Genomic DNA, 27,929 nt, shown 5'->3' with positions numbered 1-27,929 from the left:
GTCAATGGGAGGAGAATAAAAACCTATTTTAATGACGGCATTACACATTCGAGACCCCAAATAGCTTGTAGAAAGTTTTCACTTCCCAAGATTAAAGTTATAAAAAGGAGCTAATCTATTCATGTGGTCTATTGTTAGGTATTCTAATGTTAATACCTTTAAGATTATGCTGAGACAGAAGGGGGGGAGACCACCTGTCATCCTGTCCCTGAGAAGTAACAGATAAGCTGAAAATTCAGAAGAGAATGAGGTCAGAAGGAAAAGAATACAAGAGGGGACCCTGCCCCACGGCATGCTGCTCGTGATCTCTGAAAGTCATGCCAACATTTAATATGAACATTCGCTGAGCAAGGACAATGTGCCAGTGGTAAGAAGGTATCACAGGCGAGGACGAAGTATGGTACAGATTAAAAACTTCTCCAAAACTCAATTTAGGGAAGGGAAGGGTGGCAAGTCAAGGAGAACCCGGGATTCAAGGAGGCAGCTAAAATAAACAATCTGATGGGGCACCTGGGTGGCTCAGTCGGTTGGGCACCTGACTCTGGCTCAGGTCATGAGTTCGAGCCCCGCGTCCAGCTCCATGCTGACAGCTCAGAGCCTGGAGCCTGCTTCGGAATCTGTGACTCCCTCTCTCTCTGCCCCTCCCCCGCTCACGCTCTGTCTCTCAAAAAATAAATGTTAAAAAACATTTTAAAAAATAAACAATCTGGGCTTCAAACAGGAGTTCAGTTTTTAGTTGAAGTTAAACCTCAGCATAATGTATAAAAACATATGCAACATTTCTGCTGCTTCTTTGATTTCATTATTATCAAGGAGATTCAGAAAACTCTCTGTGGTCAGATCAGGCCACATGTAAAAGAAGGAAGTGATTTGAAACATGATGAACTCTTTAGTTTGCGTATGAACCAAGTTCCAGGGCTTTACCACTTTCCTTTGGTTTGACTGTAGGTTCTGCTGCCCAGAGACCTCGGTGATCCGAGACAGAGGGGGAACCCCGGGGGCTCGGTCAGTGGCCCTCCCGCCCTCCCATCTGGAGCAGAAAATATGCAACTGTGCTTGTAAGCCCTGGGTTTCCTGCAGGGCAGACTTAAGGGCTCCGTGACCTTGGGCAAGTCATGTTAAACTTTAAGTCCTCTATTCTCTGAACTGTAAAATGGACCATGGTGACTACCTCAGAACACTAGAGCCAAGCACTTCTGCCGGGCATGAGATGCCAGGCTGGACCCTTAGCAAGCAAGGGTCAGCAGAGGTCATAACTGTCGCCCCTGTGACAGCTGGTGGACCTGGTAGGTGATGGCTGGATCTCCCGGGCAGGGAACTGGCCCCGCTGACAGCAAGCCCGTCCCTCACCTCACGGTCCAGGGCCGTAGAGGGTCTGTGCACGGAAGGCTAGGTTAGGTCACGAGCCCCCCCCCCCCCCCCCCCCCCCCCCCCCCCCGCCCAACACAGCATCCGGGTGGTGGAGAGAATGTGGCATTCGGCTTCGGGCAGGCCTGGTGCTCCTGCCACAGCACCTAGCACATACTAGGCTCTCAACATGGGTTGGCCTCCGGTTTCCTCTGCTCCTTATGTAATTCTGCTTATGAGAGAAATCCAGGCTGCCTGGCGTTTTGCTGGGAACGGTGAAAATTCTGCCGCTGAAAATAACATGTGTAGGAGTAGGCCTCTGTGCAAATTGAAATGCACATTTAAAATACTGAGGCTACTTACACACATCAGCAAAACCTCTAAACCGTGGAGGAGAGAGAGAGGATTACCAAAATGGACTAACCATCTTTAACTAAGAAGGCCCCTGCCAAGCCTTCCTCTATCAAGAGACAGGGCTTTTTAGGGATTCCTCAAATTAAATTAAATGGATCCTAAAAGCAGCTGGTCCCATGGAAAACTACAGCAGCCCCCCTCATCTGCGGGGGACACATTCCAAACCCCCCAGAGGAAGCCTGAAACCTCTCTAGGTACCACGTGATTTCCTGCACATACACATGCGGGATAAAGTTTAATTTATAAACGAGGCACGGGAAGAGATCGACAATGGCTAATAGCAAATGAGAACAGTTAGAACAATGTACTATGATGAAAGTTCTGTGAAGTGGTCTCTCTCTTAAAATAGCTTATTCAGGGGCGCCTGGGTGGCTAAGTTGGTTGAGCGGCCGACTTCCGCTCAGGTCACGATGTCACGGTCCGTGAGTTCGAGCCCCGCGTCGGGCTCTGTGCTGACAGCTCAGAGCGTGGAGCCTGTTTCAGATTCTGTGTCTCCCTCTCTCTGACTCTCCCCTGTTCATGCTCTGTCTCTCTCTGTCTCAAAAATAAACATTAAAAAAATTTTTTAAAAATAATAAAATAAAATAAAATAGCTTATTCACCCTTCTTGTGAGGACGTGAGACGATAAGATGCCCTCGTGACGAGATGGAAGTGAGCTGAGTGACGTAGGCACCGTGACCTAGCATTAGGCGACCGTGGACCTTCGGACGATACATCTGACCTTCTGACAAGGATCATGTGCTTCTGGACCTTGGTGGACCGCGGGTCACTGAAGCCACGGGAAGCGAATCGTGGACAAGGGGAGACTACTGCACACGGGCTTTGCCACCGACCGAAGCCCTGCTATCATTTCTCCCCCAAAATATGAGTTTCTAGAGCGTTAAAGAGTACACACCTCCAGAACTCGAGTAAGACCTTATACAAACCTGCTGGCGAAAGCTCCTTCTTCATCCTTTTTAATTTCTTGGCCTTTTTCCTTCCCTCGGAGAGGGATTCTGCACAGGACTCTGTCTGCTCCAGCTCAGTGTCAGAAATCTCCCCTGATATTCTGGTCTCCAAGGCAGCTTCTGCTGGGCTGGGGCTCAGATTTCTCTTTCCTACCGTGCTGGTCGAGGTAAGACTGAAAGGCACACAGAGGGACGACATGAAAGGTGTGGAGACTATCAGGAAGACGAGCCTGTAACGTGTCTTAATACTCTTAAGTCCATTACCACTTCACTAGCAGTCAACAACATGGGTGGCTGCCACCTACAAGTACGAGTTAAAGACCTTAATGCGAACTGAAATCCAAAGGTTTCCCCATGACAAGTCAAGGTTATCCAGGAGCACGTTCTACGTTACGCTTGTGTCCCTCTGTGTACGAATCTAAGCTGCTCTGAGTGCTTCAAAGGACAACATTTTTTAAAGAAAGTTCCTGGTCTCTGTTTGGCAGGAGAAGAGCAGGACAGGAGAGTAGAGCTGAGATAACAAGATAAGAGTCGTCGTGGCGCCACATTGGAAGACAGCCCTGTTCCCTTCATGACTGCCTCACGGACACGCGGGACAACAGGGGACTTCTTGAGTGTGTCAGCTGTCACGTTGCTCGTCATCTCTATACACTTACAGGGCATAGCCCACCTTCACAGAATTCTCTTCTATTCCAAAGCAGTGACTTGTCAAATTTATAATTAAACCTGGCTTCTCTTTTAAAGCTTTATAGGATGTGACATGTTGAATTAAATCAAATTACATGTCCTGATTTCTCCTTGAGAAAATATGTTCCCTGAAATATAACTTGATAAAAACAGAGACCGCATGGCCGATGTGAGTCCTGTCTCCTCTAAATGGGTCTTATAAATAGATCTTTTTTTTATTAGAGCCCCCAAGTTATGAGAAACATTTAAGAATCAACTCATTCCACTTGAGGGAGGCCATTTGGGAACAGGGAGGGGGCGGGAAGGCAGGGAGCAAATGCGTACATACCCCTATTCAAGCCTTTTCTAGGAAGTGAATACTTAAAACGCTGCATACAAAAACAACACTGGCCAGCCGATTATTCCAGTTCTTCCATGTTACTCCTGCACTCACAGCTGCTCTGTCCTTTATACTCGTTCACTCACGTGAAGGAGAGGAATAAACTGCTTCCCTGGTGGTTCTTAGAAGCCACACGAGGCAGAACAGAGCTCAGAGCACACGGCCTCGAAAGACTAGCTGGCCCCTTTTTCACATACGTTATATGCACTTTTCTGAAACACCTCTTTTATGGAAGGGATATTAAGGGGGTATACCAATGGTAATATTTTGGGAGGTTATTAAAAATTCATGCTAAAGTTTACGGTTTAAAAACCGATAATACCTTGGGGCGCCTGGGTGGCTCAGTCAGTTAAGTGACGGACTCCTGATTTCAGCTCAGGTCGTGATCTCATGGTCTGTGAGTTCACACCCCGTGTGGGGCTCTGTGCTGACAACATGGAGCCTACTTGAGATTCTCTCTCTTTCTCTCTGCCCCTCCCTTGCTCCTGCTCTCTCCCTCTCTCTCTCTCAAAATAAATGAACTTAAAAAAGTTTTTTTAAACATTTATTTATTTTTGGGAGACAGAGAGAGACAGAGCATGAGCAGGGGAGGCGGAGAGGCAGAGAGGGAGACACAGAATCCGAAGCGGTCTCCAGGCTCTGAGCTGTCAGCACAAAGCCTGACGTGGGGCTCGAACCCACGAACCGCAAGACCATGACCTGAGTCAAAGTTGGACGCTCAACTGACTGAGCCACCCAGGCACCCCAAAGTAAATGAACTTAAAAAAAAACCCTGATAATATCTTTTAAAAGTTTTCTTAAAGGGGCACATGGGTGACTCAGTCTTAGGTTAAGCATCCAACTTCAGCTCAGGTCATAATCTTGCAGTTCATGAGTTCAGGCCCTGCATCGGGCTCTGTGCTAACAGTCCAGAGCCTAGAGCCTGCTTTGGACTCTGTGTCTCCCTCTCTCTCTCTGCCCCTCCCCTGCTCACTCTCTTTCTCTTTCTCTCTCAAAAATAAATAAACAAAAAGTTTTCTTAAAGACAAAAATAATTTTGGCTGGTTTCTGAACATTCAGAAAATTCAAAAAGTGTTAAAAAACAATAAGGACCTGCTTTTCTACTACAAAAGGGGAAGGGGCCAAAAAATTCCTCTGTACTGTAAATCCTGGAACCTAGGAGCCTCTGAGACGTAAATGTTTAATGAAAACTCAGCTGGGACTTTGAGAAATACAAAGTCTAGAAATAGCCCCAACTGCATAATAGAAATCTAGAGTATGATAAAGGTGGTATCTCAAACTACTGGGCCAAAGATGAACATTTAAACACTTTTCCAGGGTTGGAACAGCTGAAAAAGGATGCATCAGACCCATTCTTCACTTGGTACAAAAGAATAAATACCAAATGGATCAGATATCTAAGTGTAAAAAATGAAATTATCTAGGGGCGCCTGGGTGGCTCAGCTGGTTGAGAGTCCGACTCTTTTTTTTTTTATGTTATTTTTTAGAGAAAGAGAGAGACAGAGTATGAACAGGGAAGGAGGAGAGAGAGAGGGAGACACAGAATCTGAAGCAGGCTCCAGGTTCTTGGCTGTCAGCACAGAGCCTGATACAGGGCTCGAACTTATAAACCGTGAGATCATGACCTGAGCTGAAGTCGGAAGCTTAAGTGACTGAGCCACCCAGGTGCTCTGAGTGTCCGACTCTTGATTTTGGCCCAGGTCACAATCCCAGGATCATGGGATCAAGCCCCGCATCAGGTTCTGCACTGAGCATGGGGCCTGCTTGATTCTCTCTCCCTCTCTCCCTCTCCCTCTCTCTCACCTGCTTGCTCTCTAAGTTAAAAAAAAAAAAAAAAGAAAAAGAAAAAGAAAAAGAAAAAGAAACTCTCTAGTACCACAACAAAACATGGGTGAATTCTGGGTGTACAAAAAGGCTTTCTCACTATGACTCACAATCCAGATGCAATAAAAAATGTGTAAGTTTGACCTCATAAAAACCTTTTGGATGGCAATAAATGAGATGAACAAAATCAAAAGGCAAATGAGGAACCAAGAAAAAATATCTGTGACACACATCACAGATGAAAGGTTAATGTCCCTGATACACAAATAACCCTCAAACTGAAGAGAAAAAAGGATAAAAAATCCTACAGAAAAATGGGCAAAGCTATGAATTCACTGTTATGGAGGGAAAGGTGGCAACATCTAACAAAACTATGTATTCATTTACTCTTTGAGCCCACAATCCCACTTCTAGGAATCTGGAAGGCACACCTCCAACATTGCAAAAATATGTAGGCACAGGGGATTCATTGCAGCTTACGGTTTGTTTGGGCTTTTTTAACTTTCTAAAAATGTTTACTTATTTTTGAGAGAAGAGACAGAATGTGAGCAGGGGAGGGGCAGAGAAAGAGGGAGACACAGAATCTGAAGCAGGCTCTAGGCTCTGAGCTGTCGGCCCAGAGCCCGACGTGGGGCTCAAACCCTTGAACCCTGAGATCATGACCAGAGCTGAAGTCAGGCGCTTAACCAACTGAGCCACCCAGGTGCCCCACTGCAGCTTTATTTGTAATTAGGAAATACGGCCAAAATAGATGTCTAAGCATGGGAAATTGGTAAACTGTATACACATAATCAATGAAGTTCAGAGCAGTTGTAAGAAACAATGAAGATCTCAGAGAACTGATAGGGAAGGATTTCTAGTAAGGAAGGTGAAAAAACGCAATTTATGTACCCAGTACTCCCCATCTGGAGTGGGGTGTGGGGAAGAACCCTTAAGCAGTTTTGCATCTTCTGCTGTTCAGTGAGTGAAACCATTCCGAAAATACTTAAATGCGTTACGGCACTGAGTGAATCTGAATGAGCTGATGTTGCTGGAAGCCAGACATACAAATACTAGAATGGGGAAGACAAGGAAGAGCCCCATGGGGATGGAGTGGAACGGTTTTTAAAACAAGTATGTGTACATGTGTGCATCCACACACGTGCGTGTGTGCGCACCACTATGTGGGTGTGCACGTGTGTATATCCGTGCGCTATCCACTGAAAGGGCCTAGGAGCAAAGAAACCCCAGGAGCAAGGAGCACATCTAGTGTCCATATCTTAACTTCTAATACCATAACCTGAAAAAAAAAAACCAGGGCTTCTCGAAGAACTGGCCCATTCCACAGGTGGCCTAAAGGAGGCACAGAATGAGCCTGGAACATCCCACAATATTACCACAAAGGAGGAAACTGCTCAACAGATGATGAGGCGTGTATGTCACGGGACCTAAGGACCAGGTGGAGAGGGTTTTCACTGGCCAGACATTTAAGCATCAAAATAATTAAAAGGCAATAACAAATTCTAAACTGTTGAAAACATAGAAATCCATGGGTTTAGAGAATATATAATACGGGGTAGGGGGGAGGGAGAAGGGAGAGCTCTTCTAGTTGAGTAGTAACAATGAAATGGTAACGGCGGAAGACAAATGGAGTTCCCAGGTGACCCTTCTGCAACCATCACACGAAGGATGGTTGAGGCAAATATCATCGGTAGCTGCTACATCTGAGATTTTTTTTAATTATTATTTTTTTAAGTTTATTTTGAGAGAGAGAGAGAGCGCAGTGGAGAGAGGGAGAGGATCCCAACCCAAGCAGGCTTCACACTGTCTGCACAGAGCGCAACGCGGGGCTCAAATTCACAAACCCCAATCGTGACCTGAGCTGAAAATAAGAGTGAGACGCTTAACCAACCGAGCCACCTAGGCGCCCCATCTGGGGAGATGTTTTGATGAAGAGGAGGATATCTTCACGGTCTGAAAGTGTCTCCCAACACAGTGATACCATCACAAAGGCACAGCATCACTTATGTACTATTCCGGTCAGGACTGTGTGACAGAAATGTAACCGTGATGAAACATCAGACAGACCCAAATGAAAACCATTTTACTGAAAAAGGGTTCTGAGGGGAGGTGCTGGTGTTCCTCAACAGTGTCACTGTCATAAAAGAGATCAGAGAGCCACCGAAAAGTAGATGTTAGACATTCTCACAGACTGGGTCTTCTAACAGACGGGGGAAAGTGATATAAATAATGCTAGATCAAATAATACAACTTGGATATGAACAGTATATTAAAATATTATATCAATGTTAAATTCCTGAGGTCGGTAACTGTGCTATTATTTACATGCAATGAAATTCACTCGTTTTAGGGGTACAGTTTGGTTAATTTTTGGAACTGTGTGTACAACTATGTAAGGACAAAGACAACAAAAAGAGAAGAGTTCCCTTTCTCTAAAAAGATTCCTTGGGCCACTCTGCCCCGAATTCTCTGATCTGCCTGCAATCCCTATAGTTTCGCCTTTTCTAGAAGTTGGTATATGTGAAATCACACAGTCTTTGGTCTTTTGTGTTTGACTCTTTCACTTAACACAATACCCTGAGAACCAGCCACGCGGCTGCAAGTACTGGCATTTTATTCCTTCTATTACCAAGCGTTATTTCACAGTATGGCCATACCACAATTCGCGTGCCAGCTGACAGACATTTGGGCTGCCTCCTACATTTTGCTGTTATAGATAATAATACCGTGAACACTTGTGGAAAGGCTTTTCTGGATTTTTTTTTTAAGTCATGGTAAAATACACATAACATTAAATTCACCATGTTAACCACTTTAAGTGTATAGTTCAGTGCTATTAAGTACATTTGTAATGTTGTGAAACCACCATCACCATCCATTTCCCGTATTCTCAGTTTGCAAAACTAAAACTCTGTACCCATGAAACAGTCACTCCCTGTTCTCCCTTCTTCCCAACCCCTGGCAACCACCATTCTTTCTGCCCCTTTGATTTTGACTACTCTAACAGGTATCTCATATAAGTGGAATTGCGTAGTATTTGTCCTTCTGTGACTGGCTTATTTCACTTAGCATGATGTCAGGCAATGTTCATCCACGTTGTAGCTGGTGTTAGAACATCTTTTCCTTTTAAGGATGAATACTATTCCATTGTGGGCTTATCCATTCATTTGTCAATGGACACCTGGGATGCTTCCATATTTTAGCTGTGAAAAATACTAATTTGAACCAGGGTGTACAAAGACCTTGCTTTCAATTCCTTTGGGCATATACCAAGACATGGAATTGTTGGATCATACAGTTAAGTTTGTTTTTAGTTTTGAAGGAACCATCATACTGTTTTCACAGCAACATTCCCACAAACAGTGCATAAGGCTCCAAATTCTCCACATCTTCTTTAACACTTGTTCTTTTCTGGTTTGTTGTTTTTGTTTGTTTGTTTGTTTGTTTTTTTACGGTAGTGATCCTAATGGGTATAAGGTAGTATCTCACTGTGGTTTCCATTTACATTTTCCTAATGATTAGTGATGTTGAGAATCTTTTCATGAGCTTATCGGCCATTTGTATATCTTCTTTAGAGATACATCTATGCAAGATCTTTGCCTGTTTTTGAATCAGGTTGGTTTCTGTTGAGTTTTAGTTCCCTGTAAATGCTAGATATTGATCCATTATCGGAGATAGGAGTTCATTCTGTGTATGGTGTAAGGTAAGGGTCCAACTTCATTCTTTGCATTTGGATATCCAGTTTACCCAACACCATTTACCGAAAAGTCTGTCCTTTCTGCACAAAATGGTCTTGGCATTATTACATCAAAAATGATTTGACTGTATATGGGAAGGTTTATTTCTGGGCTCTCTATTCTATTCCATTGGTCTCTGTGTCTGTCTTCAGGCCCATACCACACTGTTTTGGTTATTGTAGTTGTGCAGTAAGTCTTAAAATCAGAAAGTGTTAGTCCTCCAAATTTGTCCTTCTTTTTCAAGATTGTTTTGGCTACTTAGGATTCCTTGAGAATATATATAAATTTTAGGATGGACTTTTCTATGTCTGCAAAAAATGTCATTGGGATTTTGATAGGGATTGCACTGAATTCACAGATCAGTCTGGCTGGTACTGACATCTTGACAATATCAAGTTTTCAATCCATGAACATGGGGTATCTTTTCATTTATGAAGATCTTCTTTCTTTTGGCAGTGTTTTGTTGTTGGGAAGACAGAGCCAGCTCTCTCCATCTTCCTCTTCTTACAAGGGCACTAATTCCACCATGAGGATCCACCCTCATGACCCTATCTAACTTTAACCACCTTCCAAAGGCCCTATCTTCTAATACCATCACATTGGGAGTCAGGTGTTCATTCATGTTCATTCATGTGAACACATGTTCACATTCATGTGTTCATTCAACACATGAACTTGGGGGTGCAGGTGCCACAATTCAGACTAATAGCACAAGGTCACTAATACTTTTTTCCATCTTTTCTTCTAGAAGTGTTATAGTTTAAATTCTTAAATTTAGGTCTATGAGCATTTCAAGTTAACCATGTATATGGTGTGATTTAAGAGAAGTTCAATTTTTGCATACCACTACACAATTGTTTCACAACTATTTGTTGACAAACCTAACTCTGCCTCCTGGATTATCAGCACCTTTGTCAGGAATGTCAAATTTTTCCAACTTCCTGACAGTTATTAATCTTGAGAGTTTGAGAACAAGAAGTCAGAATTCCTGAATAATAAATTATTCTATATTTCTCATAGCACTTTACTACATGTTTTTAAATAATAGTTATAATCGTAAATAATGAATCACCTTTCTGTGACAGGGTTATATTTAAAGTTTCAGGGGTCAGTTCAGTAAAATAAGATATAATAATAAATGTATGGTTATTATGATTACAGACTATATAGTGTGACAAAATTATGTATTTCCATAACATGTAAAAATAATCTCTACCTGATATAGATATTTGGTAACAGAAAACATTAAAAGGATAAAACACTAGCACTGAATGGATGCCCAATAAACACCACTTAAAAACTAAAAAATGGAGTGCCTGGGTGGCTCAGTCGGTTAAGCATCTGACTTCAGCTCAGGTCATGATCTCATAGTCCACGGGTTTGAACCCCGCATCGGGCTCTGTGCTGACAGCTCTGAGCCTGGAGCCTGCTTCAGATTCTGTGTCTCCCTCTCTCTCTACCCATCCCCCATTCACGCTCTGTGTGTGTGTCTCTCTCTCCCTCTCTCAAAAGTAAATAAACATTAAAAAAAAATTTTTAACTAAAAAATGTCACAAATATTTAATATTTAAAAGTTATTCTTAAATAAGATTTTAAAATACATAACTACTAATTGCTAATATTTGTCTTATGACAAATAATCCAGATGCAGAAAAGTTTCTTTCATGTTGTGCTGAAGTTGGTCAAATTGTTCTGAGTGTGTCCAAAGCAAATACAAGTTGGGTGTTAAGATTACATATTGCTTCATGTAAGCTCATTTCCTCTTTGAGGGATGAAAACATTTTGTCTGCTTGCCTTGATTTTGGTTTTGATATTGCTTGGCCTAATTCAGATTTTGGATGAGCTGATTGCACATCAAAGTATTCCACGATGCTATTTACATCTTGCCTTTGCATTTCTTCCGTAAAGGTAATTACAAAGAACTGTAGCCTTACAGCAAATATTCAAACACTAGAACGCCACTGGATTCCATTAAGATGACATAACATTTGGGTATCCCGGCAAGGTCAATAGAGCTACTACAGAGAAACATGTTTCAGAACTGCCAATTTAAAGACTGCTTCCAAAACTTATTATTTCTTGGAACAAGATTTGCAGGATTTTTATAAAGTGTACTAATGTGAGTAAACTCATTAATATGTTTTTATTTATAAAAATGACTCACTGTTAGCAACAGCCAAGGCTACGACCATACACTTACAACATGGTGGCAGTGACCGTGGCCCCTTCTGCTCCGTACGCTCCTGTGCTGGTCTCTGAAATGTTGACCTTAACCTTTGACACTGATTCCACTCTTGCTTTCAACTTCATGTGAGTGGATTCCTTTGAACTAGTAATACCTATGTTGATCATTAAACTTTAAGGCCCACAGATTTTCTTCCTTTATCCTGATTAGTTGACTGATTTTTCTCACAACTTGGAGTAACATAAAATGTCCCTAGAGGGGTGCCTGGTTAGCTCAGTCGGTTGAGCATCCAACTCTTTATTTCAGCTTAGGTCATGATCCTCTAATCATGGTATTGAACCCCACATCGGGCTCTGTGCTAAGCATGGAGACTGCTTAAGATTCTCTCTCTCTCCCTCTCTCTCCCTCTCTCTCCCTCTATCCCCCTCTCTCCCACTGTCCCTCTCCCCCACTTGTGCACACTCTCTCTCTAAAATTAAATTTAAATTTAAGTTAAAAAAAAAAGTCCCTAGAAATGTCAGGAAGAGATTCCTGCATGGAAATGCTGCTGGAACTCAACAGACCATAAATGTGTGGTTGTGTTTCTGGACACTCTATTCTGTTTCATCATCTATTCGTCATTCCGTATGCCAGCACCACACTGTTATTATATCTGTAGCTTTATAGTAAGTCTTAAAGACGGAGGATAAGTCCTTCAGTTGGCTGGGAGGTTCATGCTGCTGGATAAAATAGCCATTTTTCGTTTTAAAGGGCTACCCAGTTTACAAAATTCTCTCGTTTGATACTTGGAGATGAACATTTTAAGCTGGATGTGTGTTTCCATTCCCCTATTACAGGCAAGAAACCTCACCTTCAGAGTAAGTGACTTCCCCCTGGTTGGGCAGCCGGTTAGGTAGATCTGAGATGGTCCTCCCAGTCCGAGAGGGCCTTCGAACTGCTTCACTACCCACCCGCCCTGCCCAGTCCCAAGTTCCCAGCGCTAGTGCTTCTTCTGTAGGTCCACGTGAAAAAAGAGGCCCTCCAAAAAGTTTCCCTGGACACCCTGCGGAGCCCGAGAGGCCCCTGCCCCTGTTTTGTTTGCCTCTGAAGACTCATCTCTGTCCGGGCTTCTCATTTATTTCTTTGCTTGTTTATTCTCTCTCTCTGCCACTACCATGTAAATTCCGTGAGAACAGGTTCTCACAATCCTTGATGGCCAGGGGCCTCTCAGTACCTGAGTCAGGGCCATCAGTCAGCCCTCTGCAGTCAAGGTTTGCTGAAGGGATGGAATAAATGAAGTGAATGCTTCCCCTCTAAGAGCAAGAAGGCAAGTGACAAACAACAAATGGCTCATTTCATCCTCAATTATGTATGATGTTAACATGGTTTACATTCCAGTATATAGTCAACTTTCCCTATCTGTCTGGATAAAAACACATTCCCTGTGAGATATACCTAACGGAAAGGAGGAATCTAATCTCCCTCTGAGCAAACTACCTCACAAAGCAAAATGAACTGGAAAAATCTGCAGAAGTGGGAGCTAGAAAATGCATTTTTATTGTTCTCACAAATTCTCATGCTGAATTCAAATTCCACGAGCATGAGTGTCTCTGTGTTTGTGGGCATGATCTGGGTGGCCAGGGGAGGATGTTTACTAGGCTACGCTCCATTCAGAAGGCAATCCCTTGGACACAGCTGATGAACTGTGACTCTCATTTCTAACAAAGAATTTGAGTCTGAAAAGCAAAATTAAAATCAAATAAGATATGTCTGTATGCTAGCTACCCAGGATTAAGGGATATCTCTTAAGGAATGAGAGAAGCATTATTCCCCCCTCACACGGGGGAAGCAGGGAAAAGAAAGAGAATATATGAATATATTGTGTGAGTATGTGGCTCAGTCCTAGGTATCAAGTTCATAGTTAAATAGGAGACTGGCCTAAATAAGTGAAAAATTGGTTCTGGTTGCAAAGAATCAATGGCATTCAACGTGGTTTGAACTTGGCTAAATAATTCCGTACTGCTAACTCACTTTAATTCAACACAGAAAAAATTAACTGATGATACACAGAGAAATTAATAATAATTCCTAGATAAGGAATTTATACTCAACACATAATTAGTTGAAGCCAAATTCAGAACAAACGTGAAATTTTCAGAGGCTGGGATGAAATTTATTTTTGCACTAAAGTTTACTTTTGTCTCTGATGAATGGATTTACTAATCAAATCAGTAATGTGAGCAAATCAAAACAACTCCCCCTATACCAAAAGTCCAACTATTGCAGAAAATAAACAGCTTTTTAAAAATTTCCAGGAAGTTAAACACGACCAGTTGGACACACATATTTATCTGTAGAGAGATATAAATAACTTGACCAAGGCACAGAGAACAGGAGAGGCAGCATCAGAGGACAGGATGTCAGCTCACTTTGGAGACACTCTTTGGAGACGACAAGGAGAAAGAAGAGTGCCAAAGAACTTTGCACAGAGGAGGAAACAGAAATCTAAGTGTTGTATAAAAAGCTGATTCACTCTCAACAGAGCCCTGCGAAGTCTCAGCAAATAAGAGGCACCAGATTCCTAAAACAAGGAGGTGACAAGATGGGAATGGGCGTCCTAGGATCCCCGCCCCTGTCCCAGGGAAGCCTGGGACCAGCATACCCCCAGGCCAAGAGGAGTGGGACAGGGGGTTTGCTTTCTCCCAGAGGCACAAAGCCCAGAAGTGCAGAGTGGGATTGAGTAGGACAATAAGGAGCAATAACAGGGGAAGGAGCATCCCCCACATCCTGAGAAGGGAGGCCCCCAGCTCCTTCCTGCCGATCAGTACTCAGGGCACCAACAGTCAGGCTCACTTCCCCCGAGGTACAAATCAGAAAATCAACATCTAAAAATACCTGAATCCTTACAGCTAATGCCACAATGTTGAATGCTTTTGTCCTAAGATCAGGGATAAGACGCCAAGGCTGGCTGTCACTATTTCTACTTAACAGTGTGCTAGAGGCCCTAGCCAGTGCAATAAGACAAGAGAAAGAGATAAAATTTATATATGGGGCGCCTGGGTGGCTCAGTCAGTTGAGTGTCTAACTCTGGCTCAAGTCATGATCTTGCAGTTGGTGAGTTTGAGCCCTGTGTCAGTCTCTGTGCTGACAGCGTTGAGCCTGGAGCCTGCTTCAGATTCTGTGTCTCCCCCTCTTTCTGCCCCTTCCCTGCTCACGCTCTGTTCTGTCTCTCCAAAAACTAAAACAAAACGTTAAAAAATTTTTTTAAAAAAAGAAAAATTTAGGGGCGCCTGGGTGGCTCAGTCGATTAAGTGTCTGACTTCAGCTGAGGTCATGATCTCACAGTTCGTGAGTTCGAGCCCCGCATCAGGCTCTATGCTGACAGCTTAGAGCCTGGAGCCTGCTTCAAATTCTATGTTTCCCTCTGTCTCTCTCTGCTCCTCCCCTGCTCACGCTCTGTCTCTCCTTCAAAAATAAATAAAAACATTAAAAAAAAATTTTTTTAAAGAAAAATGTATATGGCCCATTGGGCAGGGAAAAATACAGTTGCCTTTACTTACAGATATGGTTGTCTAAACAGAAAATATCAAATACTCTATAAAAAGTTATTAGAACTAAAAAAAAAAGTTATTAGAACTAATAAGTGAATTTAGTGAGGTTCAACAATACATGGTCAAGATATACAAATCAACTGTATTTCTTTATATTATAAATGAATGAATGGAATCAGAACTTGAAAATACATGACTTACAATAGCATCAAAAAGCAAAATACTTAGGGACAACTGTAATAAAGCATATGTAAAATCTGTATGGTGAAAACTATAATAAACTGATGAGAAAAATCAAAGAAAACCTCAACAGGTGAAAAGATATACCACGTTCATGAGTTGGAAGGCTCAATACAGTTAAGATGTGAATTCTCTCTAAAATGATCTATAGATGCAACATAACCCCAATCAGAGTTCTAGCAGGCTTTTTTTAAGTTTATTTTTTGAGAGAGGGATAGAGAGAGAGAGAGAGAGCGAGCACGCGTGCTCGCAAGTGGGGGAGAGGCAGAGAGGGAGGGAGAGAGAGCATCCCAAGCAGGCTCCACAGTGTCCAGTGCAGAGCCCGACGTGGGGCTCAAACTCACCAACTATGAGATCCTGACCCGAGCCGAAGTCAAGAGTTGGGATGCTCAACTAAACGAGCCACCCAGGCACCCCACCTAGCAGGCTTTTAGGAGAAGTCAACAAAATGACCCTAAACTTTATGTGGAAAAGTGAAGAACAAGGATGAAGGATTTACTATCTGATTTTAAGACTCCCTGTAAACCTGTCGTAATCAAGACAGTGTGGTGCTGGTAAAAGGATAGACATACAGATACCTTTTGACAAAGAAGTCAAAGTAATTCAACATAGGGCAGTGTTGCCAAGACAAATGGACACCTATGTGCAAAAAACGAACTTGTGCCGTGTCTTACACCACACAGAAAAATCAACTCGAAATAGATGGCGTACCTAAACATAAAACCAAAAACTGTAAAATTTACAGAAAAAAAATAAGAAAGTCTTCCTGACTCTGGTTTGGGCAAGGGTTGCTTAAGTAGATCACAAAAAGCACAAGCCATAAAGAAAATCGGAAGCCTCGGGGAAAATACATGTAATTGCAAAGCCAGCTTCTCACCTCATCGCTCCACAGAGAAAAGACACCAATGACATTAGCCTCCACACCCACAGCTTCTTATGTCTTTTCAGTTTATTCTTAAAGAAACCAAAGAAGTCAGATATTTGAAGAAAATCTTCAACACAAGAGTCAAAACCCAGAGCAGACCAGCATAAAGAGAGAATCAACTCTGAGGAAACAGACAATGCAGGGAGGCAGGAAAACTTTAACCACTACGGGCAGTCTTTCCACATACTATTAGGACCATAAAAATGACTGGACAAGCCTACTGTTTTTCTAAGTCAAGGGATAAACAGAAAAACTAAGACACAGCAATAATTGCATTACTTGAAAAAAGTAAGTATCAAAAGAAAAGAGTGGAGAGTGCTTGGCCCTCAGGGAAAGGAGGAGGGCATCAGGGACAGCTGCTTTTAATTATAAAATTTTTCTATTATTTGGCTTTAAAAAACAATGTTCGTGTATTTCGCTGAAAACATTTGGAAAGAAAAAAAAGCCAAGGACTTCCCAAAGATGCACTTGGCGTTGTGAAAAAACTTCATACCAGTAGTAGGTCCTTACTTGTCCATGTTAAACGGGCATGCTCAGCTCTCCTACACCCACTGCCTTTGAGACTTCGAGTAAGACACCGCTTTTCGGAGCCTCCAGTTCTGCTCTCTAACTCCAGGGAGAGCGGACGAGATCACCTTCAAGCATCTTCCGGCTCCACGAGCGTACAGCGTGATCAAGTAAAACTTTTGCTCACACAGTTACAGGTGCGACCGAGTCCTTCAAAGAATCTATCTCATTTCTTCGCAAATGTCCTACAATGTAGACTAGTCTTCAGTCTACACTTCCATCCGTCAGAATTAGTGTGGTAACACAGGATTGCATAGTTATGAGCATTTGCAAGTAGAAACGACTCTTAAGAAAAAAATTAAAACCAGTTACCCAAACAACAATGAAATTCAAAGCATCAGGATCTTAATCCTATATATTTTTTAAGACATCCCATCTCCTTGGAAACTGGTGTTTTTTCTCTTGACTTTTTTAAAGTTTATTTATCTTGAGAGAGAGAGCAGGGGAGGGGAAGAGAGAGAGGGAAAGAGAGAATCCCAAGCAGGCTCTGTGTGGACGTGGGGCTCGAGCTCACAAATCATGAAATCATACCTGAGCAGAAACCAAGAGTTGGACGCTTAACTGAAAGAGCCACCCCAGTGCCCCAGTTTTTCTTATAAACCCACCAAATCCAACCTGAGAAGGAAAAAAAAACCCATGTCAAGTGAGCATCAGGCTCAAATTTGGAAGAAAACTGTTCCACAAATGATGAAGAAGAAAGTAGGTAGGTGGGATAGCATATTCATGAAGGATCCAACTCTTCCTCCCTGGATGGGCACTCATGCTTACTGCAGCCAAAATGGTCTCAACTAATTGAGAGGGAGACACTGGCGACGAAAGATAGTAAAAAAAGAGAGAGAGAGAGAGCTACTGACCACATGGAAAATGCTACTCTAAAGTCTAGTAGTTTCACTACAGCCATCAATTCCGCCATTCTGAACGGACATTCACATCACATATTTAATCAAATTAATGCTGCGATGACTTCATTAGCACTACCGATCTGACGTGATGAATCAACAGGGTATAATGGCTTTACCAGGACAAGACAACACCATTTCTGCTCCTTCGGAACAGAGGACCTCCCAGAAGCTGTTCTGACATCAGGAAACCACACGCTTCTTGCATCCTGGTTCGGTTTTTGAAGACCCTTCTGGAGTAATTTGTGACTGCAGCACGCTAGAATCAAATCCCTTCCAAGAATTTACAACCATTCATCTAAGATGATGACCTCATGGTTGTTCCCAAGAATTCCATCATTCTTTTACCAAATCGAGGACAAATGATGTGATACTCAGAAAATGGTGGCCTGAACACTGATTTCTGTAGCATGAGATTAACTGCCTTTTATGTTCCCTTAAAACATCATAAGGCACACGTGAACAGCCTTCTGCAGAGCTGATATTCCAAGGAGCCAGTCAATCTACACCCACCTTAATACGGCTCTTTCAGTCTAAACAACAAGACGATAAAATAAAGTGGATTATGGTATAATTATAAAAGAATGTCATTCCTTTCAGCCTTGTTTTTAGCAAAGAAAGCATTCCTAGTATGATCTATATTTTTCAAAAAGGAAAAAGCAGGGGCGTCTGGGTGGCTCAGTCAGGTAAGCGGCCGATTCTTGATTTTGGCCCAGATCGTGATTCATGGTGGTGAGATCGAGCCCCTCATTGGGCTCCGTGCCGGGCAAGGAGTGTGCTTAAGACTCACTTTCCCTCTCCAACTGCCCCTCCCTCTCCCACCCCTGCACATACAGGCATGCATGTTCTCCCTCAAAAAAAGAAAAAAGGGAAAAAGTAGTCTTCAGGACCTTTCCCCAATACGATGCTAGGTAAGAAGGTATGTTCCCAGGGTGTTATGAATTCTCTTGTCCATTCAGTTACTTAAACCTTTCGTTGAGTGACCACCAGGCATACATTAGGTCATGGAACGCAGTATAAATAAACAGTAGCTTTTCCCCAAGGCGGAGAATTCCCGAGGATCCCAGGTGGCCTGGACGGCATCTCAGAAGGCATTTCTGGCAGCAGAGAAGGATCACAAAAGGGTGTATGAGGAGGGGGCAGACACTCTGGAAAGAGCACAAATGGGATCTGGGATGAGAGCGGTGAGGGCCCGGATCCGGGTTCCGTCATTTACTGGTTTTGGGACTCCGGACAAATTCCCGTACTTTGGTGAGTCTCAGTCTCTTCAGTGAAGGAATAGGCTATGACGAGGACGAAGGAAGAAAAAGAGATACAAGAGCCCAAGCTACAGTGCCTGGCACGTGGCAGACACCTGGACGACGGTGCCTTCGCTGTCCCCTCCCTGTCGTGTGGTGGGCATGGGTGGGCATGTTTTTGGAGATGATGCTGATGTGAGTCTTCAGAGCCGGGGGTCCAAACCCTCGCAACCCATCAGGAAAGGAGGACAGACAGAGACAGAGAGAAGGGGGAGCGGAAGGGAGTCGCAAGCAGCCTGCGCAGGTCGTACGGGCCGCAGGGGGGAGGAAGGAAGGTGTCCAGCAGCCTCCCCGGCGGCCGTGAAGCCATCGGCCAACTGCCACCTGTCGACTCATGGATGCGTGGAACCTGCAGATCGTCAAGAACCTCCCCAAACGCCCTACCCTGTTGGAAATGTACACGAGGCTTCCACAAGACACGGTTCCGTTTTTTTCCCCAGCAGTGTGAAAACTTCACACGCACAGAAAAGTTTCAAGAAACGCACAGTAAACATCCATTTAGCCATCACTCAGACTCTACAATCAGTTCTACTTTGGGACTGAAGATACGAAAATATACAGCAAATTTTAGTTCTTCTGCATTTGGGAAAAGGGGCACAAAAGGGAGGCTGCGAACGCTCCCATCTGGCAAGCATCCACGTGCCGTCTGCACTACCAGCAGCGCGACTGAGCGAAACGGAATCTGTGCTTCGGGGATCCTTGAACGGACAAAGCGGAGCCCCTCAAATCTGTGGACGGCATTTACACCTGGAAGCGCCTACGAGCACGAAGACCAACGTGGTGCTGGGCCACAGCAGCCATAGCTGGGCCTCACAGCTGACCTTCGCCAAGTGAACACAAACCTCCTGTTGCTTCTGCTGACTTAGGATGGACTAGCAGAATTGAAAAAAAAAATTTTTTTATTAGTTTTCTTTATTTTTGAGAGGCAGAGAGAGACAGAGTGCGAGCGGCAGCGAGAGAGAGGGAGACACAGAATCCGAAGCGGGCTCCGGGCTCCGAGCCGTCAGCACAGAGCCCGATGTGGGGTCCGAACTCACGAACTGTGAGATCAAGACCTGAGCTGAAGTCGGTCGCTCAACCGACTGAGCCACCCAGGCGCCCCCAGAATTTTTTAAAAGCATACAGTGTCAAAAAAAGAACTGCCAGAAAAACATGAAAAATGTCTACACTTCGAAATTCATCTACACAATTTACACATTTCATATTTTATTTCAGCTATAAGTACTACAAGAAATACAAGAAATACAAGCTATAAGTACTACAAGAAATAATCCTAACTGCACTGATCTGCGGAAATGAAACAGGAAATGTGTTTTTCTTTGGTTAACAGACATATAAAAACAAGTACTTCCCTGCCCTATCTAAGCATGCCGAGGGCAATTTCAATTGTTAGCACCATTAAAAAAAAATTATAATCGGGGCACCTGGATGGCTCAGTTGATGAAGCATCCGACTCTTGGTTTCGGTTCAGGTCATGATCTCAGGGTTGGGGAGTTAGAGCCTTGCATTGTGCTGACAGTGGGGAGCCTGCTTGGGATTCTCTCTCCCCCTCTCTCTCTGCCTCCCCCCCCACTCATGGTCTCTCTCTCTTTCTCTCAAAATAAACTTAAATGTAAAAAAAATTATACTCTTACATGAAGATAAGTATGAGGAATGTAACACATTATTAGAAACACAGGTAATTACTTTTAATTATGGTTGATCAAATAAATAACACCAAGCATATGGAAAGAAAACACCAATTCTCAAACACCACTGCCATTATGAGACATGAACATGTTTCCAGTCATCAGAAGTCGTGTGAGCGCAAGATGCTGTTCAACTGAGCTTCCGTGTTCTTTAACATAAAATCTTGACAGGACATTCTGCTTTCAACTGTGAAGGAAAAGAAGCCTTTTCCATTTTTCGCTTTTGTCAGTTTTTGCAGCGTTGACGCTTCATACTCTAGATCTGTTACGGGAGACCTTCATCTACAAATCAACCCATCTGGGTGCCAGCCACACGACAGCCCATACAACAGACGAGAAAAGAAAGGCCAGATCTCAGCAGCGTATTCCAACCAAATTCAACAACTTCTCGTCTTGTCTTGACAATTTTTCATCTACAAACACATTTAAATAAAGTATAAAACAGATGAGCAGTAACTGAAAAAGATGACTTCATCCCCTCTTTTTCTATCAAATTCATAGTTTTCTATTCAAATTTTTAAAGTATTCTAGGTCTGTCATCAGCGTCCTCCCTTCCCCAAGTACCGCGAGAAAGAAAGGCTCTAAAATACACATAACATGGGGCACCTGGGTGGCTCAGTCGGTTAAGCATCCGACTTCGGCTCAAGTCACAACCTCACAGTCCGTGAGTTCAAGCCCCGCGTCCGGCTCTGTGCTGACAGCTCAGAGCCTGGAGCCTGCTTCGGATTCTGTGTCTCCCTCTCTCTCTGCCCCTCCCCTGCTCATGCTCTGTCTCTCTGTCTCAAAAATAAATAAAACATTAAAAAATAATAAAATAAAATAAAATACACATAACAAAATTTACCACCTCAACCGTTTGAAACGTGCAGGCCGGTACCGTTAGGTATGCCTGCAATGCCACGCAACTGACCTCTTAACACTCTTTCCATCTCACATAACAGAAATTCTACACCCGCTAACACCCAGCTCCTCACTCCTTCTGCCCCCCCCCCCGCGCCCCCACCATGGTGGCCACTATTCCACCTCACGCCCATGAACGCAACAACTCCAGGTATCTCGTCGGAGGGGAATCGTACAGTATGTGTCTTTGCGAGACGGACTTCCTGCACTGAACACTAGGTCTTCAAGGTTCACCCATGCTGCGGCACATGTCAGACTCCCCCTCCTCTGTGAAGCTGACTAATATTCCACTGTATGCATCAACCATTCTGTTTATCCAATCTCCTTGCGCCTCTTTTTATATGATTCTCAGGAATCCTACGGACGTATCTCCTCCGAGAGAAAGCAGTGGTGTCCTGATCTACTGGCCCAAGAGAAGTTGAAGGGGAGAGACGAGCTAAATCAGTTCCTTTCTCCCTAATGCTGGCCAGTGGATGGGACAAGGGATATTTCTTAAGAGTTGCTCCTACGTCCTGTTTTAAAATCTCTCAGGTTTTATGGCTTTTTAAGTTTATTTATTTATTTTGAGTGGGGGAGGGGCAGAGAGGGAGAGAAAATCCCAAGCAGGCTCTGTACTTTCAGCAGACAGCCCGACACAGGGCTCAAACTCATGAATGGTGAGATCATGACCTGAGCCGAAACTGAGTTGGACCCTTAACTGAATGAGCCACCCAGTCGCCCCTCCTAGGTTTTATGTCTTAGGGACATTCTGTGGTAAACCCAATTTGCATGGTTAATCATTCCATTTTATTAGTAAGTACGTACTTTAAAACTCTGTATTTTATATTAACCAGACTCTAGTTTTATGCTCCGTGTTTAATTCCAATATCTTAAAATACCCCCTTGAGACCAGACTGATCCTTTCTTCCAACTGCTCAGATGTGGAAAGGAAGAAGCGGGAAGGCTGAGTGGAGGGCCGTGGTCATTTTTCCTCAGTTATTACAAAAAAATCATTCAGAACAGATGTTAAAGGTCTCCACCAGCTTTGCAGTCTGAAAGTAGCACAGCCCGCAGAAGACAATTAGGCCTGGCCAAAATCAGCAGAGAGGAGGGGAAGGCAGCAGAAAGAGCTCCGTCTATGGCAGCACCAGCTCCAGGATCTGGAACAAGGCATGTCCCCTCTCTGAGTTTTCTTAGGAGGCAAGCAGGACACATACTAATAATGCCACCTGAGTCTCCCCCAGGTTCTTCCTCAGCCCCGGGTGAGGACAGAGAAATCACTGCTCTTCTCATAGGCACCTCAGGATCTCAACCATGGTTCCTCCTGCCCTTCCCTCCAGTGGCTGTCCCAGGCTGAACACACCATGCGTGTCTGTCCTTTCTGACCGCCAAGTCATGTTCCTCCGGCCTCGCTGTAGTTCCTCTACTTAAAATCAACCCGTCAACCCATCGAAGCCCAAGACTGGATTCTACTAAGTGTTGAACATACCAGGGGATGACACTTCAGGATTTTTGATATTTATTGGCTTGTACAGGGTCATTCCTATTTCTTTTAAAATTTTTTAAAAACTGGGGCATGTGGGTGGTTCAGTCCGTTAAGCGTCTGACTCTTCTTTCTTGAGAGAGAAAGACAGAGTGTGTACTTGTGCGCATGTGCGCAAGTTGGGCAGGGGCAGAGACATACACATACACACACACACACACACACACACACACACACACACACACACAGAATCCAAAGCAGGCTCCAGGCTCCAAGCTGTCAGCACAGAGCCTGACGAGGGGTTCAAACCCATGAACCGTGAGATCATGATCTGAGCTGAAGTTGGAGGTTTAACCAACTGAGCCACCCGGGCGACCCAAGCGACTGGCTCTTGATTTTAGCTCAGGTCATGATTTCACAGTTCGTGAGTTTGAGCCACACATAGTATGGAGCTGCTGGGATTCTCTCTCTCCCTCTCCCCTGCCTATGATCGCATGCTCTCTCTCTCTCTCTCTCAAAATAAAAAAAAAAAAAAAAAATTAAGAAAAATTATTATTTTTTTTTAAATTTTTTTTTTTTTTAACGTTTATGTATTTTTGGGACAGAGAAAGACAGAGCATGAACTGGGGAGGGGCAGAGGGAGAGAGGGAGACACAGAATCGGAAGCAGGCTCCAGGCTCTGAGCCATCAGCCCAGAGCCTGACACAGGGCTCGAACTCACGGACCATGAGATCGTGACCTGAGCTGAAGTCGGACGCTTAACTGAATGAGCCACCCAGGCGCCTCAAGAAAAATTATTTTTAAGCTAACAATTTTACACTGATGATGCGTAGGACTAGACATCTAAATCCACTCCCCAAAGAAGTAAGGTTGAAATTCGGAGGTTTTGGACTTAGGGTTTAACACAGGTTTTTTTGTTTTGTTTTATTTTCTGAAGAAAACATAATTTATTAAAATGAGACCATATCTCTCTCAAACATGTAGGCTCACAGGTGTAGATGTGCTATGTTCCTAAGAGGCAACGTAATGCACTGTAAGTAAGAATTGTGTGTCACTTCAGCTAAATTATTCAGCTTCTCTGAGGCTCAACTTTCTCACACATAAATTAAAAATATCACCAAGGGTTTCACTGAGTTGTTAAACAGATTTTTTTAAAAGATGTAAAGCATCTAGCACAGTGCCTGGAATGAAGAATCTGCTTAAAAAACAAATATATATGAACATTTTCTTGCTTTTCACTTAGGTCCAAAGATATTCCAAAAGCAGGCAGGGTGTCGGTGAGTTTTACACCTTCACACTGACGGGACAGAGGAAGAGATGGGAAGGTGAGAAAAGGGAAATGAAGAATGATGCCTCTCAAAAGGAGCACAGGTCATGGATTCATTTTTCACTAACCATCTGACACACAATCTTCGTGAATTTCACCATGAGGTTGATCCCATGAACTAGGAACACACACCAGACTTAGCTGTGTGGGATGTTCTGTTATGGAGGCTCAAGAACACTAAAGCCATCTGCAGTGCAAAGAATCTCATTTCACCTAAAGCAGAGTAACACGGACCTCCAAGACACATGGCTAAATAAAGAACGGAAGGTAGAGAAAAGTCCATACGGTCCATTCCCGTCTACCTAGCAGAAGGTGAGGGTTTATATATGAAGTTGCTTAATACATTTGTAAAATAGAAGAATATAGTAAAAACTAACAAAACTGGTCGCCACGAGGGAGGGAGAAAACCAGCCGGGGAAGGCAGGGAGAAGAGCTGAGGAGATCTGACTCTGGAACCACATAAATGTTCTGCATGCTTATAAGGCAAAACTGATTTGAAAAAAGGCAATCCCTAAAGTTAGAAATGAAACAGGCATAAATGTTTATTGAGTTGGCAGATTAACCACACAAAGGAATTATCTCAAGTGACTTTAAAATAAGGTGGTTTGTTCATTTCTAGTCAGATACACTCTAGGGGGAAAAAATTACTGCAAAAAAATTATGTTCAGTAATTATATTACTTGTAATGGTACTGTTATAGTTATTCTGAAATTATTATATATAGTAGCATAAAGCAAATAAAAAAAACTACTTTAATAGCACTGAGAACCATAACTGTCAACATAAAAAAAAAAACAAGAAACTCCTGAAACCATTATTACATTCTATGTTAACTAACTTGGATTTAAATAAAATTTAAAAAAGAAAAAAGAAACAAAATCTTAAAAAGTTAAAGAAGTCCTGGAGTCTAACTGGAATTGGAAATAACAGTATAAAATAATTTTAAAAAGAAAAAGGAAAGAAAGAAGGAAGACTTCCTTGTTAGCCCTTTTAATTCAAAACGGCTATAAACAACAATGAATCCAATATCAATAAACACCCTGAGAACCCAGATTACGGTTTCTAAATACCATTTTCCATCAAAAGGAACAGGCCCCTTGGAGAAATGGCTGATTCTAAACATAAGGTAGGAAATACACAGAAGAGCCTGGGATAAAAAATACTAGCAGTGAAAGAGGCTATTAAAGGCTACTGGGATTGTACCAGAAGACTCAAGAGACGACTCAAAATTGTTTCCAGTGCTCAGAAACAAGATAATTAGAGCACCGAAAAGAACAGCAACAGTGCGGCACCTGGGTGGCTCAGTCGGTTAAGCCTCTGACTTTTGATTTCAGCTCAGGTCATATCACAGTTCCTGAGTTCGAGCCCCGCATCAGGCTCGTGCTGACAGCGAGAAGCCTGCTTGGGATTCTCTGTCTTCCTCTCTTTCTGCCTCTCCCTGCTTACATGCTCACTCTCTCTTTCTCTCTCTCAAAATTAAATAAACATAAAAAAAAAAAAAAGCGACTGTAATGCACTAAAATACATAAAACATATGTATTTTAGAAACCTCATGATTCAAACAAACAAAACAAAAACTCATTGCCCACTGTTAGAAGGTGATAGGAAACCAAATAATTATCCTGAAAACTGGTTTTTACAAGGTGTTTTGGGGGGGGGGGGGAGATTAAACAATTTATTCTGCTTTTCCTATATGAACTATATGTCCAGGTAACCAAAGAGATGATGAGAAGAAATTTTTTATTTTATTTTGAGAGAGAGAGAGAGAGAGAGAGAGAGAGAGAGTGAGCAGGGGAGGGGCAGAGGGAGAGAGAATCTTAAGCAGGCTCCATGAGCAGCACGGAGCCCAATGCAGGGGCTTGATCCCACAACCCTGAGATCATGACCTGAGCCGAAATCAAGAGTCAGATGCTTAATGGACTAAGCCACCTAGGCACCCCAGAAATTTTTTACTTTAGTAAGAGCATTTGGGATAAGAAATGAAGTAAACTAGAATATTACCATTTGCATCCTTAATGAAATAATGAATGTAGCCTTTGATCATTAATGGTCAGTAAAACCATCAGGTAAAAAGCTGATAGGGAACTTTACACTGGATGGACCAGGGTGGCAACATCTGAAGCCACCTGATCAATCTTATCACAAAAAGACAGACAAGTAGACAGTTGGTGCCACCCAATGTGATGTTATAGGAAATATACATCACCACCTGTGAAATATTCTTGCCATGAGTTCAGTCCTGACTCTGATCAAGTTTGTAAATCTCACTACCAGTTCATTTCAAATACAGTAGTCAGGGGATGTGTTAAACTTAAAAGAATATACCAGAATGTGGGAAATTCTACAGAGCTAACAACCTACCTTCTTAAGCACACTGGGGGTTGGGGGAGAATCCACAGAGGGGATTTTAAATTAAGAGAAGATGAGACATATCATCCAAATGTAATACACAAATTATTTGGAAACTAGAGCTCAAACAAAACAATTATTAAAAAAAAAATCTGTAGGGCACTTGGGTGGCTCAGTTGGTTAAGTGTCTGACTTCGGCTCAGGTCATGATCTCACAACTCATGAGTTTGAGCCCCACTTCCGGCTCTGTGCTGACAGCTCAGAGCCTAGAGCCTGCTTCGATGTCTGTGTCTCCCTCTCTCTAAGCCCCTTCCCTGCTCATGCTCAGTATCTCTCTGTCTCTCAAAAATAAATATCAAACTTTTTTTTAATTTAAAAATTAAAAAATTAAAAGTTAAAAAAATAAAAATAAAATAATCAGTGAGCAGGAAATTTGAACACCGGCTCTCTGATATTTGGGAGTCATTGTTAATTTTTTTGTTGTTACTAGCAATGTAGTTTTGTTTTTTAAATTTTTTTTTTTTTTAACATTTTTTATTTATTTTTGGGACAGAGAGAGACAGAGCATGAACGGGGGAGGGGCAGAGAGAGAGGGAGACAGAGAATCGGAAACAGGCTCCAGGCTCGGAGCCATCAACCCAGAGCCCGACGCGGGGCTCGAACCCACGGACCGCGAGATCGTGACCTGGCTGAAGTCGGACGCTCAACCGACTGCGCCACCCAGGCGCCCCTAGTTTTGTTTTTAAGTGACTGCCTATCTTTTAGATACATGCTTACATAGACCTATGGCTGAAACAACAGTCTGTGATTTGTTTCCAAATGACCAGAAGGGAGAAGGAGAGAAAGAGTATTAATTAAAATAGGACCGTCCACACACTAACTGTTGACACTCTGTGATAGCACGCTAAGACTTTCTTATATTATTTTTACTACTTTTGTTTATGTTTGAAATTTTTCTGTAACGAAAGCTTCGGGATTCTTCTAAGCAGAAATCCAAAAGGGCCTCTCTTGTGCTTCCCAGGATATTGCTTTTAAATGAAAAGATACAAGCTCTTAAGATGTTTTCTTTGCTGGTGTGGGGACTACAGTCAAGACAATTGTCCCCTATGTGGCACGTACCTAGAGGCAATCATTTGAGTCCTTTCTTCCCTTGAGGACAGGCCTGGATCTACCAGATCTGGGAAGATGTAGGGGGGTGGGGAGGGACATGGTGGAAAGAACAG

The 27,929-nt window shown here is 43.0% G+C and overlaps 1 protein-coding gene and 1 long non-coding RNA gene across 3 annotated transcripts in view; one reads left to right on the top strand and one right to left on the bottom strand.

Annotated features, from left to right (window-relative positions):
• The window catches only part of PARN (poly(A)-specific ribonuclease), a 168,564-nt gene that overhangs the window by 7,765 nt on the left and 132,870 nt on the right, over nt 1-27,929 (bottom strand). The window contains exon 23 of one of the 2 annotated variants that reach the window (XM_042921059.1): nt 2,689-2,882. In XM_042921059.1, the coding sequence (XP_042776993.1) occupies nt 2,689-2,882 (194 nt within the window). Of the gene's footprint in view, nt 1-2,688; nt 2,883-20,688; nt 21,082-27,929 lie in introns of those variants that run through there. The other variant, XM_042921060.1, reaches the window with a different exon arrangement.
• LOC122209322 lies at nt 11,368-24,637 on the top strand. Its single transcript, XR_006197554.1, has 2 exons — nt 11,368-11,455; nt 24,274-24,637. It is a non-coding gene; the product is annotated as an uncharacterized LOC122209322 (long non-coding RNA).

Source organism: Panthera leo, chromosome E3 (genome assembly GCF_018350215.1).
Source record: "Panthera leo isolate Ple1 chromosome E3, P.leo_Ple1_pat1.1, whole genome shotgun sequence".
Lineage (NCBI taxonomy): Eukaryota > Metazoa > Chordata > Mammalia > Carnivora > Felidae > Panthera > Panthera leo.
Note: the sequence above shows the minus strand (reverse complement) of the source record. Positions and strands in the feature narration are given on the sequence as shown.